Source organism: Oenanthe melanoleuca, chromosome 5 (genome assembly GCF_029582105.1).
Source record: "Oenanthe melanoleuca isolate GR-GAL-2019-014 chromosome 5, OMel1.0, whole genome shotgun sequence".
Classification (NCBI taxonomy): Eukaryota; Metazoa; Chordata; class Aves; order Passeriformes; family Muscicapidae; genus Oenanthe; species Oenanthe melanoleuca.
Window position 1 is genome coordinate 25,837,555 of NC_079339.1, and position 17,174 is coordinate 25,854,728.

Consider the following 17,174-nt stretch of genomic DNA (forward strand, 5'->3'; position numbering starts at 1 on the left):
AAAGCAAAACCAAAAAAGTTTATTTAAAAGTGGGTATTTAAGTAATAAACGTTCAAAAGCAAACAATTCTCTGAGCTTAGTTTTTCTAGCTGGCAAGTACCATCAGCATTTCTGTCTTTCCCCTCTGTCTTGAAGCCTCTGTCAGATCACATCCCAAACCCCCCCAAGGATGCTCCTTTCTTATGTCTCCTGATAAGCATCATCTGTCCTTAGGCTGAATCACAAAATAAACAGCCATTCTCAGCTGTAAATTGTATGTGAGACTGTCACTCAAATTCAGGAGAGAAAAGCAACAATGGGGAAGATGCTGAGATGGGGTCTCTGAGCACAGGTACATGGAGCCACTTCCCCGATGCTACATTATCACTCTCTCTAAAATGCAGTTTTCTGATGACAAACTCTACAATATTTAGGTTTTACTTACATGTTTTCCAGCAGAAATTCCACTTCTAATTCTTCCTGATTCTGAAAATAGGACAGGACTTTTTTTTTAATTCATGAATGAACAATTATTTTCCTCTGATACAACTCTGACAATTTATTTATAATTCTCCCTCTGTTCCCACACCCTTTACATCATAATATGAGTGGATGCAGTTTTCTGTGCCCACACTTTGATTTCACCTCTCCACTGCTCTACTGTTTACAAAACAGCTGTCCCATTAAGAGAAAGAAAAGATTGCATATCATAGAACAGGGAGCAAGGATCTTATTATTAATTTGGTAGTAGGATAAGACATGGGGTCAATCAATGCTGGGGAAGGGAAGAATAGCAGGTGAATGATGTAGGAGAACATACTTCAGAATGAATGGACCTAGTACAGTGAATAAATAGGGTGTGTACCTTGGTTAAAACAAGAGAATTCGCAGAGTAAAATCATTAAACATTAAAAATAGGGTGGGAGAAGGCATCAACTTGGAAAATAAAAACTGCCAGGGTGAAGGGAGGAAGAGAGAAGACTGAAGCTATGGAGAAGAATTAGGGAAAGAGTTCAGGACAGACAAGTCAAGAGGATAAGAGAAAAGTATGAGAATGAAACAGCAAGAGAGTAGCACACCAACAGTACAAAAGAGACCAAATGACTGTATTAATTCAGCCACTTGATGCTCTATGGGATGCAGCCAATCTAGGAAATACCACACTAAAAAGAAGTATATCACAGAAATCTTCTGGATCACTCACAGGGAGGAAAACACTAGTTAAGGGTGATATGAATCTGTTTCTAACAAGTGATGGTAACACTTTTTAATTCATATTTGGAACAGCTAACATTTACTGACAAATTTCACTTCTGTCCAGCTGGACATCATACTTTAACACTGTGAATTGACTATGAAAAACATGCCAAATCTGACAATGCAGCTGCCATGGGAAAATCATCTTTACAGCAAAAGTGAAGAGCAATTTTGTATTTACTAGTTCACATCAGTAAATGAGACATCTCTGGTGGCTTCTCTGATAGCTGCATCTGTGGAAAGTAATGCAGAAGTAGGAAGCTGTGCTTGCTTATTTCTCTCAAAGTCTCTATTTCATGTGAATTACAGTGGTTGCAAGTTTGTAATAGAAGGCTGGGGCACAGATTTTAGAAAGCAGTCACCTTGCACAGATGCAAGACACACCATATCAAATATCTAATTGTGCCCAGAATGTACCGTCCATACTTTCATGGTCTGTTACAAATTTGTCCAAAGAACAGCAGAAACAAGGTTCAGAAGCACCAGGCTCACAGCATCTGCCTAATTGTGCTTGCTTTATGTTCCCATCATTCCTAAGCTGTTTTACACCCACACAAGTTATGTTTCTATGAAGTCCCACTCACATAGTTGTGGGTGAAAAGCCCAGAGTACAGCAGTGGCAATTCTTGTTGGGTCACAGAGAGCAAGAGGCACAGCAAAACAGCCCTGCTACTCTGACATTTCCATCTGACCTCCTCAGCCTTCCTGCTGAGATATCTTGGTAAATGAATGAAATTATTATGGGCAGAGGTGCCACTACAGCCTATTATTAAGATTGCCCAGCCTGTCACATTACTAAGTCACTTTCAAAAAAATAAAATAATCTAAAGTCTTCTAAAAATCCATGTACAGCTCATAACCTGTGATGCCTCACAGGTGCTGGAATCATCACAAACTGAAGAGGGGTAGCTTGACCAGGATGTTCCTGAGACAGCTCACCTGGCCTGACCTCCACCACTTCCACCTTGCTAATGGGCCAAGACAGCTCTGCACATGCCTCACAGCAAACTCAGGGCTTGAATCATCTCAGCCACATGAGGCTTTTTTTGAGGAAGGCTGTAGCCAGATGGAACAGGTTTAGTAAGCAGTCGTCAGTAAGGATTAGTCTCCTAAAAGAGTAGTTAATAAACACTCTCCAAAGCAATACAAATATAAAAAACAGGCAAGAGTGTTTTCCAAAAAGCCTGGCTGACACAGTGATTTAGAAATAAAGGCAACACACCAGTTCCTGGGAGCCATAAACTGAGGTCCTTGGCAGAAGTATGAGAAAGCCCTGAAGTTGTCACTACACCCTCCCAACAGAGAAGGTGTCACATTGTGCAGAAAGTAATCTGAGCACATATTCTGCTCTCTTTGAAGATGAGCATGATTTCTCCACCTCTCCCCTCAGCAACTTCCTCTACTCAGTGTTTCAAAAGATACTCTTTATCTCCTCTTTACTACATGCAAACACAGTATTTTTGAGACATGCAGCAAATAAAACTCACTTAAAGGAAAGAATTAAATACTGATTATATTGTCATTCATTGAGGTCTGCCCCTTCTGTGCTGGCTCAGCCCCTCTAAAATAAATTTGTAACCCTGTAACAAAGGAGCATAAGCCAACTTGCTGAGATTTTTTTTCTTGAAGTTGTTTAGTAGAGGAGAAAAAAAGCCCTAAGAGATTATCACAAGAATTAAATGCTTCATTTAGCAAGCACATAATCTGAAAGAACAGGCCAAAATCCCTGGTGAAGCTGAGAGGAGATAGCCCTAGTGAGCTACTGGCCAAAGGGTAAGGGCAACTGCCTGAAAAGGGGGACAGGTTCATTCTCACCCCTGGTCTGTCCATCTCCTACAACAGTGATGAGACCTCTTAACCATCAGCTTCTTCATTTTGGACTCTTTTGCTCGCTGATTTTTCAAGATTTATTTTTGAAATTAAAAGATAAAATTAGGAATATGAAAAGTATTTTGCATCTTATTCCAGTCACAATAGCAGATGTTCATGACCCCTCTCCTAAAACCCAAGAATTTAACTTTTTTTAGTAACATCCTTTTCAACAAAGTCTTTGAGTATGAGAACCAATTTAATGCTCAATAGAGGTATCAACTTGAGACAAAATTCTAATCAAGAGTGTTATTTTCTCTAACCACTCACGTCTGGATTCAACTCAAAATTCAGGTGAACTTTTTCTCCATGTTGGATTTTAGCCACATCAAAGCGAACAGTCATAAGATGGTCATCTGGTGTAAAAGTATCCTCATCACAGACTGTCAGCTCCAGGACATTCTGAGGAGAGGCAGAGAAGGATGTAAATGACATTCTGGGACTACTGAGCCCAAAAGGAAGGTCCAGCAAGAGCCAGCAATCATTCCTCCTGTCCATGTGGACAGACTCCTGTGACAGCACAAAGCTCAGCTCACAGCCCATGTGGCTCAGATAGCAGGGTCAGGGACTAACCCTAGAAGAGGTAAATCATCAGATTTGGTAGCCAAAACGAGCTCCAAAAGAAGAGGAAACATAAGTGACATATATGATGGTAACATGCACCAGACAGAGTAGAGGTTAGACATTCTATTCCTCAGATGGTTTGTGGATTCAAAATTGCTACCTTGAGAAATTTTGGCATTTCATCAGAAAGTAATAATAAAGGGGGAATTCTTAGCCCTTTAAAATGGAAGTTAAAGAACACTATTAAACTCTTAACAGGATTTGAATTACAGCAATTCCCCTAGCAGTTCCTCAGGGCTCAGGTTATCCCCCCTTAGAAGCATGATAAGATGCAGCACTAGTAGACTGTGAGAAACTGATCCAGTTTGGACTTTGTATCCCTTTTACTCTGACTGCTCACCTATTTCTGCTAATTCCATAAACACTTTAACCGTTTTTTACAACTATTCTGGGACACAAAGAAGCATTCAACATTATTCCATATATTCCTTCTGAGCTTAACCTACTTCTTTCAGTCAGGATAACTGAGCTCAAGATCCGTGTCAGCCTCAAGCCCCTCAAAAAGATTCTGCCCACAGCAGGTGAAGATGTCCCCTTCAGAAAGCACCTGCTCACTGTCACAGATCCCACCTTTACTTCACTCTGAAGCACGAAGTGGAAAGTTTCATTCCAGACAGGGTTTCTGCAGTTGTGTACAGTTCTTGTCTGGGCTTCCCGACACGAAGCTGTTGGCAGCCACAGCTTGACATAGCAATCAGTTTGGCTCCCTGTGTTAACAACAAGTTGCTTAATTAGTACAGCAGTACTTGGTCATTATTTGATTTGCCCAGCCAGGAAAAGAAAAGATTAACCTCTGAGGAGTCCTAGATATTTCATTAGGCCCAAAGGAAAATATTCTGGGTTTAGAGTTATTTAACTTTTCTATTTAGATTTATATCAGTTTCCAACAAAGTCAATTTTAAACCATTAATTCTATATGACAACAAGAGCAAAAGTACTTTATTTCAACAGTACTGAACTAGGTACTCTGTCTCCTGTGATTTTTTAAATCCTATTTTCAAATATTTGCCAGTTTTCAAAAGAACTCATATGCAACTTCTAGAAATGGCCTTTTTTAAAATTAAATAAAAATTTTATTTTGGGGTATTTTCATCAATTTGTAATGCACACAAGTCATCCACGCCAACAGAACAGTGAAGACACAAACACAGAAACATCCAAAGCAATTGCTGATTTTTCCTGTATCTTTCACAAAGATGTTCCTTTCAAAAGGGAACTGGGCAACCTGGAAAAAGGGACACTGAAAAGTTAGGAGAAAGGGAAATACCACAGAGCAGCTGATAAAGGAAAGGACAACTTCTTCTCCAACACAGAATTTCTAGTCTACTTTCTTTCCAGGTTTAAGAGTTTTCTAAATAATTTTGAATTTAAATAAAAATAAATACAACTTTTTCAATCAAGCCCCCTGAAATAGTACTGTAATCCAAGCAACAGATGTACAAGAGCATTAAAATCAGGTGGCAGTATTTTAGTTGCTAAGCTATAAATATGCCATCAGTGATACTTACACAGATCTGCTTTGCGGAGATTTCTCATGCCTATGATTTTGACAGAAAGCCAGCGCAACTGAGGCACTTCTGGCTGCAGAACAATGAGAAAGATACCTTAATTATTAGCAATTAACTCAGATATAAATAACATAGCTTATCCTATAACACCACAAAGGCCTTTTTGTCATTATAATGCAGTGAATTTAATTTTAACTATTTGAGAATTTTCTGAGAAGAAATATTTCCTTGTGATTTGACACTGAGTAAAAATAACCTGTCATTCATAGCTAGGGTCTATATTAATCAAAAGGAAATCTCATTAACAAAGCAAGCAGAACAGATACATTTATATAAACCAGGGAGATTTTTTTAAAGAACCAGAACAGAAGAAAGCAGGAATCACTAAAGTTCGAAACAATGTAAGAAAAAAGAAAGCTGAGGACACAAAGTAAAGTTGGCGGTGTGATAGATTACATAATTAAACACAAATAAGCAACAAAAGCTATAATTGTATGTAAATGCACATACAACCAAAAAAAAAAGGCACAAAAGCACAAACAGGTGATTCAGAATGTCTTGCTTTAATCAGGACAAACCTAGGCTGACCTGATTGATCTACCAAGGAGAAGGCCTGAAACACAGCAATATTGACAACCCATAGTGTAGGGTTCTACAGGGGAATAGTTTGAAGTCACCACAACTCTTTGTTTTTCCTGTTCTCCCTCCACTCCCTATCACAGCTACACACAACCCTACACTTGGTTACAGTGTTGAAGAATGTCGAGAGTAAAATACTACATACAGAAGCAATAGCTCCATTAATTAAATTAAAAGCAGCACTTAAATCTCCAAAGAATCATGATTACTGAGAAACTGTGCTTAGGACCTCCTTGTGTACCTTTTATTTTGATACACCCTGTTCTGACAGAAGCAAACTAAACATCTAGAAAGCAGTAAGTCACCAAGCCAAATCTTATTTACAGCCAACTGGAAAGATCCTCAACTCAACACTTTTCTCTCAGAAAGTGTCACCAGAAGGTCTGAAAGAAGCCCATCAACCTCAGCATAATTTTTGGTAGCAGTGTTTCTGGAGATAGAGAATGAAAGAAGTACATGCTGAAATTGCTGAAAGCTCAACATTTCATCCCAAATATAGAGGACTGATTTTTTTATCCTCAGCTTTAGTACCATCCATATCCATGAGTTTGGAGAAATCTTATTCATGAGGTGACTTAAATACTAAGCAACTATACTGACACAAACCCAGTTATTATTCCATAGTGCTAGCAGTTAGTGAATTTACTGCTCTCCGAGATCTAAGAAAGAGTTAGCTTCGTATTTTTGCACTGAATACAGCTAGGGAACAGATTGAAAAAACCTAGGAGCAGAAAAACATATCATACTATTTTCATTTTTCATGCTATTATATTTTTAACCAACCATAAAAGAGAATAATTTGTAACGTATCTAGTGTGTACCATATTCAGTATTTTCCAAATCCAGTTCATCTCCATAAAAATCAGTGTTCAGAAGAATGTCAAACATGGGAGTAAACCATTTTATTTGCTGACCTGCCTCCATAAAGTAAAGTAAAAACAATTTAAGGACTAAGCTTTGAGTGTTATGAGGTATGACTACCATCATATAATCATACCACAGTAAACCAAGACTAAAATCCAGCTCTCCCAGTTCCTTGTCTAGCATTTAAACCACAAGTTCATTATCTTCCCAACCCCTAAGTCACAGTGAATGCTTTGCACTCTAGACAGCACACTCACAGAAGAAGCAAATATTCCCTTAACTAGCTGTTAATAAATGCCACCTCTCACAAAAACAGTTAAGCTTGGGGAATGACTGGAAAGGCTGACAAGACTGCAGCTAACACAGCCATCCTTTATGCCCTGCAGCTCTCTCCTTGCAACCCAGAAGCTGCTTTCTATACATTACCTCATTTTCAGCACTGTATGGTCTTTCATGATTCCTCCTCCTGATTCCAATCTTCCTGTGTGGGTTTGCTCGGATGAACCGATCCTGGGAACAAAGAGCCAAAAGAGGGGCCAGTGATGAAACCCAGCAGTCAGTAATTTTCAATTTCTACTCAGATTCACGATGGGAGGAAACCCCAGCATTTCTCCTCTTCATGATGGGATATATCCATCTCACCAAGACCATCCACCTGCTGCTTTTACTAATAAATCTGCCTACTGTAGACACACTTGGCATTAAAGGATCGAAATTCCCCAAGCATTTGCTTTTGATGAATCTCAACCAAGACAGACAAACAGATTCTTCTGCCCCACCGCTGATTTTCTCTTACCAAAGGTGAATAGGCTGATGATCCCATCAGTGTCTTTGTTTCATAAAAGGCACCACTATAAGGCTCCAGTCTGTGTCTCCCAGCTGGTAGGTGCTCCTGGACCACAGTATCTTCCAACCAACTGTGGCCAGGAAGAAGAGTTGTATAGTTTGACTCATGGCTCCACCTCCACTGATTTCAAAAGCACAAATGATGCACTTGTTCTGTGCCACATGAAGATTTGCCATTTCTTTTTTTCTTTTCTTTTTTTTTTTTTTTATAACACCACAGTGATTTAGGGAAAAAAGGAGATGGGTCAAGCATTTTATCACAGGCCAATCCCAGAGTCAAGTCATTATCCAAGACCATAAGGTCTGAATAACTACACACAGAGGGATCTCCTGGGGCAGTTCCAGCCCCCATCAGCTTCTCCAGTCAGGTGCACAACAGCAAGGATTTTCACCAAGTTAACTACAAATTACAGTCATGAAGTGGAAACTGGATCTCACAGATACTGGCAAATAGTTAAAGAAAACACTTTTGGAGCTTTTTTCTCTCTTATTTGGTTGCATAGAGGAATATTAAGGGGTCAGCAGAGCCAGCAGGAGCTTTTGTTATTGAAATGTTTTTTAGCTGAAGTGCAGCTTTCAACTAAATGATGTTAGAATCTCATAAGCTTTAACAAAAATAACTACACATCATTTTTTTGAAAGTCCTTAAACATTCCTGTTAAAATTGTCAAGTCTGATCTCTTTTTAATTTTATAATAATTTGCCATTATTTTTCCTGTAACAGCACTCAACACATAAAAACAAAAGGACCTAATACTATTACGAAAATACAAAAATAGCACAGAAGCCAGCTATTGCACTAAACATTACAAAAATAACTAAAAATAGGTGCTATTCAACAGTAAGAAATTGCAGTTGAAATAAGTTTTTTTTAAAACTCTTTATTTTTTAGAATTCTCAAATTTCTAAGTCCAAATAAAGACCCTCTTTAAAAGCAGCAGGACTTCTGACCTGATTTTTCAACCATTTCTAATAAAAGTATTTGAGTATTCAAACTGTCCTATAAAGAGCTACCTTAGATGAGATCTACCTCAGATAAAGTTTCAAATTATTATTATAATTAATCTTGCCTTTCAATAGATTCAGGCATTCAATGTATGAATGTTTCTGTTTTAGGCTGTACTACCACTTATCCAGAAAAGTCAGACGACTTCCCACCTAAAGATTTTTTGTTGGGTTGTTTTGTTTTATAATGGAGCAGGCATTAGAATAGAGAATTATTTCACTTTGTTTATATAATAACATTTTTGCAGTAACACTTTAAATTGAAACAAAAGATCCAGCTCACAGGGTTACAAAAGGCTGAACCCAAAAGCCATCCCATAACTTACTTAGGCTCTGAAGCCCTTTTTTTGTGTCTCAGTTTGATGACAGTGGATTCCCCTCTCTCCTGAGGGACAAAAGTTAGCCATCCACTTGGATAACATGCCATGCTCCCCACTTGCACCTTTCCAGAATGACCACATTTGGGCCTTTTTGTGGATTTCACAAATCAGATTAAGCAATATTAACTGCTGAATCTGCTATGTCATTACACTGCCCCTGCTTACTCTGCAAGAGAGAGTCCAACTAAACGACTCTCCCACCCAAAAGCAGATGTAGCCCAGCAATATTAGTAAATGAGTTGATAACTAGACATTGTGTATCACAAACCACAGTGCAGGTGAGTCACAGTCAGGAAGCCACAGGCCAGAAGACAGGGTGGTATTTCACCAATTCTATCACAACAACAGCAGCCCACAAACAGCACTGGCTGGGTGATGTGAGGTCTGGAGTCACACAGGCCCTGGGACTGAGCACACAACTTGCAGCAGGGTGCCTGGGGTGGCAGAGGAGCAGAGAGCTTGCAGCTCTCTTGAGAGGCAGCTGCAAGAGCTGGAGATGCCCATTTGCCACCAAGATCCCAGAACACTTCTGACACAGGCTCAGAATCACTTTCCTCTAACAGAAATTAGAGACTGATAATCATTTCTCCAAATTCTCACAGGGTTTCTACAGATATCTGACATCAAGTATTTGATATCCATTGTGAAACAAACAGGAAAATAGCCTTCAGAGCCTCCCAAGACTGGTAGCTTCTGAGAGAAAGGTGCCATGATCAAGAGGCAGAGACCTCCTGATCTGAGCTCTGATACACCAATGCAGTCACAGGGTCCAACCTCATTTCTAAAAATACTTGTGCTTTGCTCTTCATAACCTGCTAGGGCAAAGCTGTTGGGCATCATCTCTATATATCAGACCTCATTTACATAATCCAAAAAAGCCATCCCAAAACTGAATAATAATCCTTTTTGACCTAGATTCTGACAAAACCAGAAGTGACAGCAAATGAAATCCTTAAGAAATTTAATCTTCATGCACTTTTCATTATATAGCATTTGGGTAAAATGAAGAACAGGGACATTAAGCTTCATTTTCTGCTTTGATAATACAGAAAATTCCACAGGAAACATCTTTCTTGTGAGACAATAACAAATAAACTGCTTTACTTTATATTGTCTGCTGCACAGAAGTTGCACAATTGTAGGTATCCTGTTAAAGTTTCAGTCTAATACATTATTCAGTATGACTATAAAAAATATTGACAAAGCAATTGCATCAATTTTCTCAGATTATTCCATAATTACATCAACACAATCTGAGGTCAGTAGACACAACTGACAGTAGCAGCAAATAAACAAGCTTCTTTGTGTTACTGCTCAGGAGACAACTCCCAAGCACTGAATTACTCAAGAGCACCTTCCCCTCAAATGATGCTACTAGGGTGACCCCAACCATCACTGAAGGAATATCTAGTCACAGCACCCAGAATACACTCTCATTTTCAGCTCAGACCAGAAGATATCACCTGTTTATCACTGACTCATAGGAGACAAGGTGGTCCCATATTAGAGGCTCTAAAGTTGCATCTACACCACCAGCCAAGCATGTGATTGTGTGCATGGGTTAACAGCCTGCAGGCAATGCAATTTATCATGTTCCTAAAGCAAAAGAAGAAAAGATTTCAAGACATATCCAGTGCTTTTACTTTAGTAGCACTCAGTGTTAACACTCTCTTTTAATCACAGCTGTGGGCTTTTCCTACAAAGATATGGGAACATAGATGCACAGAGGTAAGTATAATATATGAGTTTGTAATTGCAGCTGAGTCACCATCCCTAGTTAATGAAAAGAAACAGATCAAAAGATTCTCTGGTAGTGCCCAAGGCACCCAAGGGGGTGAAATGCTCTTTGGAAAGGCTCAGCTCTCTCCAGTGACTATGGTTATCATCCTACACACCACTATCATGGATATTTACTTACAGTTAGAAGCATTGTTTCCTTTGCCCAATTTTTTCCTTTTAAAGCATTTGTACACAGTGTAGCAAAGGAAGGCAGCTAGTATGTCTATGGAGAGGGTAAAAATGCCCATTAACAATGTTCCAACTATACACACACTTTATCTGTACTCTTATATATCCATGATTGGCAGTATGCCCTGGTAGCCAAGGAAGGCCAAAGGCTTCCTGGCTTTTATCAGAAACAGGATACAATCCAGGAAGGACCAGGGCAGTGATTGTCTCCTTGTATGTGTTTCTGGTGCTGTCAAACCTTGATTTTTGGGCCCCTCACTACAAAAAGGACCTTCACTACCTCTGCTGCCCAGGTCCAGAGATGGACAACAGAAGTAGTGAAGGTCTGGAGCACGAGTCAGAAGAAGAGCAGCTGAAGAGCTGTGGTTGGTTAGTCTGGGGAAAAGAAGGCTCAGGGGGGACCCTATCATTCTCTACCACTGCCTAAGTGGAGGTTGTAGCAAGGAGGGACTCTTCTCCCAGGTAACACACAACAAAACAAGAGGAAATGGCCTCAAGTTGCTCCAGGGCAGGTTTAGATTAGATATTAGGACAAATTTTCACTGAAAGGGCTGTCAAGCATGGGAACAAGCTGCTAGGGAAGTGGTTGAGTCACCATTCCTGGAGGTATTTAAGACATGTAGACATGACCCTTAAGGATATGTTTTAATGGTGGATTTGGACGAATTGTGCAGTTGATCTTAAAGGTCTTTTCCAGCCTTAATTGTTCTGTGATTCTACATGGTCTTTAGACAGGCTGCAAGCAAGACTGAATCTCATAGCAGTACTCAGGTAGGCCTGATACTTCAACTTCAATATGGTTGGTCGTGGTCTGGAGCAGAGGGAATTAGGACTTGGGACATTTACACCTTCTGCTTTAAGTCAGAATGAAGAAAATACCTCACTCAGGAAGATTCACATTATACAGTCCTGATTTCAGTTATTGGCATATTTCTTCCATTCAAAAGCCGTGCAATAGGCCTGGAGTACCTTGTCTGGGTACTTATAAGATGTAGCTTGTCAAAATAATCCTTACAGTGCATCATATTCATTTCTTCAGACAAAGAGCAGCTGTTAGTTAGAAGGACCACTCCTTCTGCCCACACCCTCAGAACTGTGCTCTGCTCCTATAAAAGGGAGAAGGAAACATTCCTGTTAGTAAACTTTCAAAGTGGTTGCATAACTGGTGTCAGTCTTGACAGCACCTCTGCTTGTGACTGTTACAGGCAGTGCTTTATAAAATGAATGCTTAGTGGAGATTTCTAAAACAACAACCTCATAAGTTGTGCTCAAGGAGTCATCAAAAGAACAAAATTATTCTCATGCTTATCTCCTTCAGGAGTTGTGGGTGATGGTTGTTTATGAAATAGATAGCATCAGTAAGGCAGAGTTGTCTTCCAGTGTTATCACCTGGTCAGGGAGCAAGTTCAGTTGCCAGCCAGGAAAGCAGACACTCACTAGCAGAGCATTCAGAAGTTTTGTTTGTTCTTATCTTCTTTGTGCAAGGAAATTGAAAGATCTCTGCTCCCCAGATACAGGGAGCCATGAACATCTGTCTCCATCACCATCCCTTTACCCCACCCTAGAATAACTCCTTAGAGTAAAAAAGAGGCTTTGACCAATTTAAATTCTACCACAGTGGAATATGTGCCACAAAAGTGGAACTTTAAGAAAAAATTCAGATATTCAGATAAACTTCAGTAGTTCTACAATTCCACCTTACAAAAAACAATTTCCAAAATACTGGATTTTTCCCATAATTCCACTAAACATAACTGTTTATTCATAAGTTCCGATGGGATGTTCACAGATGACATTTTACCTTTTTGATGTAACTTACAGTGATGCATTAAACTAATGAGCTCATCCAATCACAGAAGTGCGTTTTCCTTATTTGCTAAAGGAAATACTTCAGCCCCAGATCAACCAGAGTTTGTTTAATGAAGTCACAGTGCAACTTCTCATTAATTTTACTTTTCTCTTAAATAATTCTGGGGAGGTGCAAACCTCAACTTCTTTGATCCCCAAACTGAAGGAGACTACAGACTGTGTTTGTCAGAGGAGGAGCATGTGGATCAGATGCTCTGGACAAGCAGGCATGTCAGACTTCCAAACAGACAGCAGCATCTCCAGGGCAGGCTGCAGGGTGAAGATCAGGTGCAGGTACCCAGGGGCAGAACTCTCCATGACAGTGTGCCACTGCCCCCTGAGGGCTGCCTGGAGGAAGAGATGGAGCACACAGGAACCAGGATTTCCATGGGCCTCAGAGATCCTTCTGAATTATTTAAATTATTAATGAAGTAATTTCACTGGACTTAAAAAAATTGATAATCAGTGGATTTACCAGTATTTCAGAATGGTGAAGGGACCATGGTGATCTCCTCAGATCTGTGTCACTATCAGTGAGTGGGACACTGATAAAAACCTCAACTGTCTATTCAGCTATCTGGTTTTACGGACCACTATGGATATTTCTTTGATAAATAAGTCAAATTCTGTTGGGATTAAAAAATATTAGAGTAGGATACACGAGCATAGGGAATAAGAACTCCAAAATCTTGATGCCTTTAAAAAATTAAAAAATAAAAAACAAACAAAAAAAAAAAAAAAAAAAACACAAAACCAAAATAAAAAATAAAAAAATTACAGGTTACATTTCAATTAGCAGCCAATGCCTGATTCTCTGACAGTTAAGAGAGGTAGGGAATTTTGCCCTCAATGCCTGAACAAATTATAAACATCCCATGAGACTCAGACAGAAAACAAAAAAAGAGAGAAAACTAAATGGCTGAAAATTGAAGGGAGCTGACTTCCATTTCCTGATGTGTACTCTACAGAGACCTCCACGTGTAACCCAAAGTATCATAAAACCATAGAATGCCTTGGGTTCAACCAGAATACATGTCTTTCTGACTTTTTTTTACCCTATTTCTTTCTGACATATTGCTTTAATATGGTTGACATATTATAAATAGTGTAATATTATCTTTAAAGCATCATATGCATCGTTATGCAGATTCCAGTAAAGGTTCCACAGTAAAGCCCAAGGTGAAATTTGCAGATAAAACTTGCTTAAACTTGCCATGTTTCACAATGGACTAATGAATGCAGCTGTCCAAATGCCATTTTCCTCATTACAAAACAGGGGCTAACTTCTGCAAGCAAAGCATTCACATAGCCCTTGAAAAGTACAGTCCCATCCACTCTGATTCCTGTCAAGCTTCTCAACTATAGCTCTGCTTTCCAACTTCCACAATTTAAAAAATAAATAAATAAATAAATAAATAAATAAATAAATAAATGCCAAAAATCCACACAAAAAAAAAACCCCAAAAGAGCAAAAACAAGAACAAAACCCAAACAAAGAACACAAACACACCCTTAAGAAAAAAAAAGCAAAGTGAGTTGGGAAATCATCTTAACAGCAGGGAACTTCCATTTTTCTACCACACTAGTGACTGACTGTGATGGAATGATGAAGGAAAAATATCCCCACACCCTACACTTAAATCATGGATGTGCCTGCAATGAGTCTTCTAATTCTGACTGGGGCATGACACTGCTGCAGTTGTACAGTGCTTACTCTACAGTTTATATTCAGAGGAGTATAGCTGCTTTCCAACCAGAACTTTTAGCAGCAGAGATGGAAAATAATGTATTGCAAAGGTACAGAGCCTGGTTAACTTCACAGAAGTACTACAAAACCTTAATTTCTATTTGTTACAAAACGAAATGCTTGTGATGGTCAAACTGGGCAGGGATAGTAACCATAATTAGACTTTTTTAAAGATTCCCCACCACCCACTGCCCCCCACCGGGATTTTGTAATGATCAACTATAAAACAAGCAAAAAGTCTCATGTAAAATTTAATTACCTTTATGATATTGTGGGATTTTTAAAGTGAAAATAATTTGAATTTTTGTCCATAATTTTCTGAGCAGCTTTTTTTTTTTTTAACCACACCTAGCTAATCAAGCTTTACAGCTCCTCGTGTTTACCCCTAAGGTAAACTCAGCCTGATATTTACATCAACACCCTTGGGTTAAAAGCACATAAGGCATGAATCATAGTCTCTGTGGAATTCTCAACAGAAGCTCTGGTTTGTGTGACATTATACAACTCTTAGCTGACTTAATTGTGATGGTCAGCAATGCAATAACCAGTTCAGAAAACGAAAAACAACCACAACCAAAAAATCCACCGCCTGGATGCGCTGTTGAGCTTCACAGCAACCATGGACAAAAAAGTGTAGTAGTCAAAAACATTGGCATGATTACAAACCCACAAAACTACAGAAGGAAAGATGGGGTACATGACAAATAACTGATAATTCACGTTTAAAATCTACATATTTTATATATCTATTTATGTAGTAATGATAATCATTTACAAAGCTCATTGTTTGTAACAGAATGTGTTCCCACGTCTCCCTTATGGCTAACCCAAATTCTGAAGTATTTTGCCCTGAAATTGAAAAGTCCCTCTGTCAGATACATTTCGAGGAAATAAGCTCGTACCAAACACCATTTTACAGCAAGCCTGCTAAATGTAGCAGTCTACTCCAGCTCAAAGTCTTATCTTATGATATTTGAAGATTATAAATGCAGCAAGTGATGCCTTGAAGAGTAGATGGGGAGTCATTGCTATGTCATGTAAGAGGGCACTGCTGCATTTAAAGGATTCTACAAATGTGACAGGTATGGAAAAGCCCCCAGGTATGTGTGTCAGTGCACAGACTGTACTCTAGCTCCTGCAGGACGTTTTTCCAAGGATAAAACAACACAGGCTCCTGTTGCTCAAATGGAGCCTAGGGATGTAATCAGCATTTCCCTTCCTAAAAATTGTTAGGCTCTGATCACAAAGATGTGAAAACAAGAGAACACCTGTTAAAAACATTGGCATACCTCTGTATAAATTATTTGTTCTATCTATTCATCAGCTTCTTCCTTTTGAGGTGTTTAAAGTGCCTTGATGGGCAACTGAACACAAACGTGACGAAAAGTCTTAGCCTGGTGTATTTGCCACATCAAAAGCAACAGAGTTAGCAATACTTCTGTCCCAGTTTAAGATTTTTAGGTGTGGCTCCAGATAATTTTTTCATCTACTAGAATTAATAGACTCTAAAGATTTTGCACTGAATTATAAAAAAGTAAAGTTCAACATAACATTGCTTGGCTATGAACAAATTTGGAGATATTGGAGAAATGGAAAAATTTCTTCAACCATTCTATTCCCAGGTACAGCACCCTTAAAATCCCACGACGTTTTTTGTGCTGTGCTCCCGCATTTTCCCAGGCAGTGCTTTTTCTGACACTTTTACTAAAACTTCTGCTCCACAGAACTGGCTTAAACACACTCAGCTGCCAGTGTTTTGCCACCAGTGGTTTGCCCTCTCTGCTACCCCACCACAAGATTCTGTTCCCTCCTTTGCCATGAATTTCCTGTTTAGCTGCTGCTGCTGCCATGAGCAACCTAACAAAGAAGCACACCTTCTACCTTCAGAGCATTATGGCACTTGCATTTTAAGTTTCACTCCTCTTAGAATCACTGCAGATACAGTAAGACCTGTGTTAGGGAAGTGACTGGAGATGCTGTCAAAAGATCTGCTGCCACACAGAAGTTTGCCTTTCACACTGCAAGAGCAGACAAAAAAGCAGATATTTTCCTAGGAAGGCACTGTTTTCTTATTAAATAAGTATGATATCCCCTTAGCTATTTTACATTATTCCTTCACTACTTCAGGATTCAAAAATCTACAACAGGAACTATTATAAAAATCTTCCAAAGTATTTTCTTTTTAAAAAATTAAGAATTGTTTCCTTATACAACAGCATCAACAAGTGAACTTACAAAAATCTTAGTTGCTAACCACTTAGTTGAAAGGAAGACTCAACTAGAGCTTACTTAACTTCTACTTACCAATAGAACATGGTCATCATCTGCAGAGGTAAAGAAACCCCTATTATTGTGAATGCAAAATGATCCTTGTCTGTGGCAATGTAGCAACTCCACAGAAGGAAGAATACTTTACTTGTAATATCTGTTGATGTGAGTAGATGGTCTTGCAGATGCAGGCAGTGTGCTCTTTTCCCAGGGTCATTGTAATTGATCAGATCAGAAGCTGATGTGTCTCGTTAATTCACTTAGTCCAATTTAAAACCAAGAAGTTTTTACAATCTCTTTTTTTAAAAAATCTCTTTTTTATTCTGCTGCAGAACACTTAAAGCAAAGTGATTGTGATTCCAGCATGAGTCC

The 17,174-nt window shown here is 39.0% G+C and overlaps 1 protein-coding gene across 1 annotated transcript in view; it reads right to left on the reverse strand.

Moving 5' to 3' along the window:
- The window catches only part of LOC130254066 (cytosolic phospholipase A2 epsilon-like), a 30,116-nt gene extending 13,076 nt beyond the window's left edge, over nt 1–17,040 (reverse strand). The window contains exons 1-6 of the mRNA XM_056493275.1: nt 16,951–17,040; nt 7,167–7,250; nt 5,238–5,310; nt 4,300–4,436; nt 3,376–3,507; nt 425–465 (exon numbers count right to left, since the gene is read on the reverse strand). Of these exons, the coding sequence (XP_056349250.1) occupies nt 425–465; nt 3,376–3,507; nt 4,300–4,436; nt 5,238–5,310; nt 7,167–7,250; nt 16,951–17,019 (536 nt within the window). The 5' untranslated portion in view covers nt 17,020–17,040. The remainder of the gene's footprint in view (nt 1–424; nt 466–3,375; nt 3,508–4,299; nt 4,437–5,237; nt 5,311–7,166; nt 7,251–16,950) is intronic.
- Between the last annotated feature and the right edge of the window lie 134 nt (nt 17,041–17,174).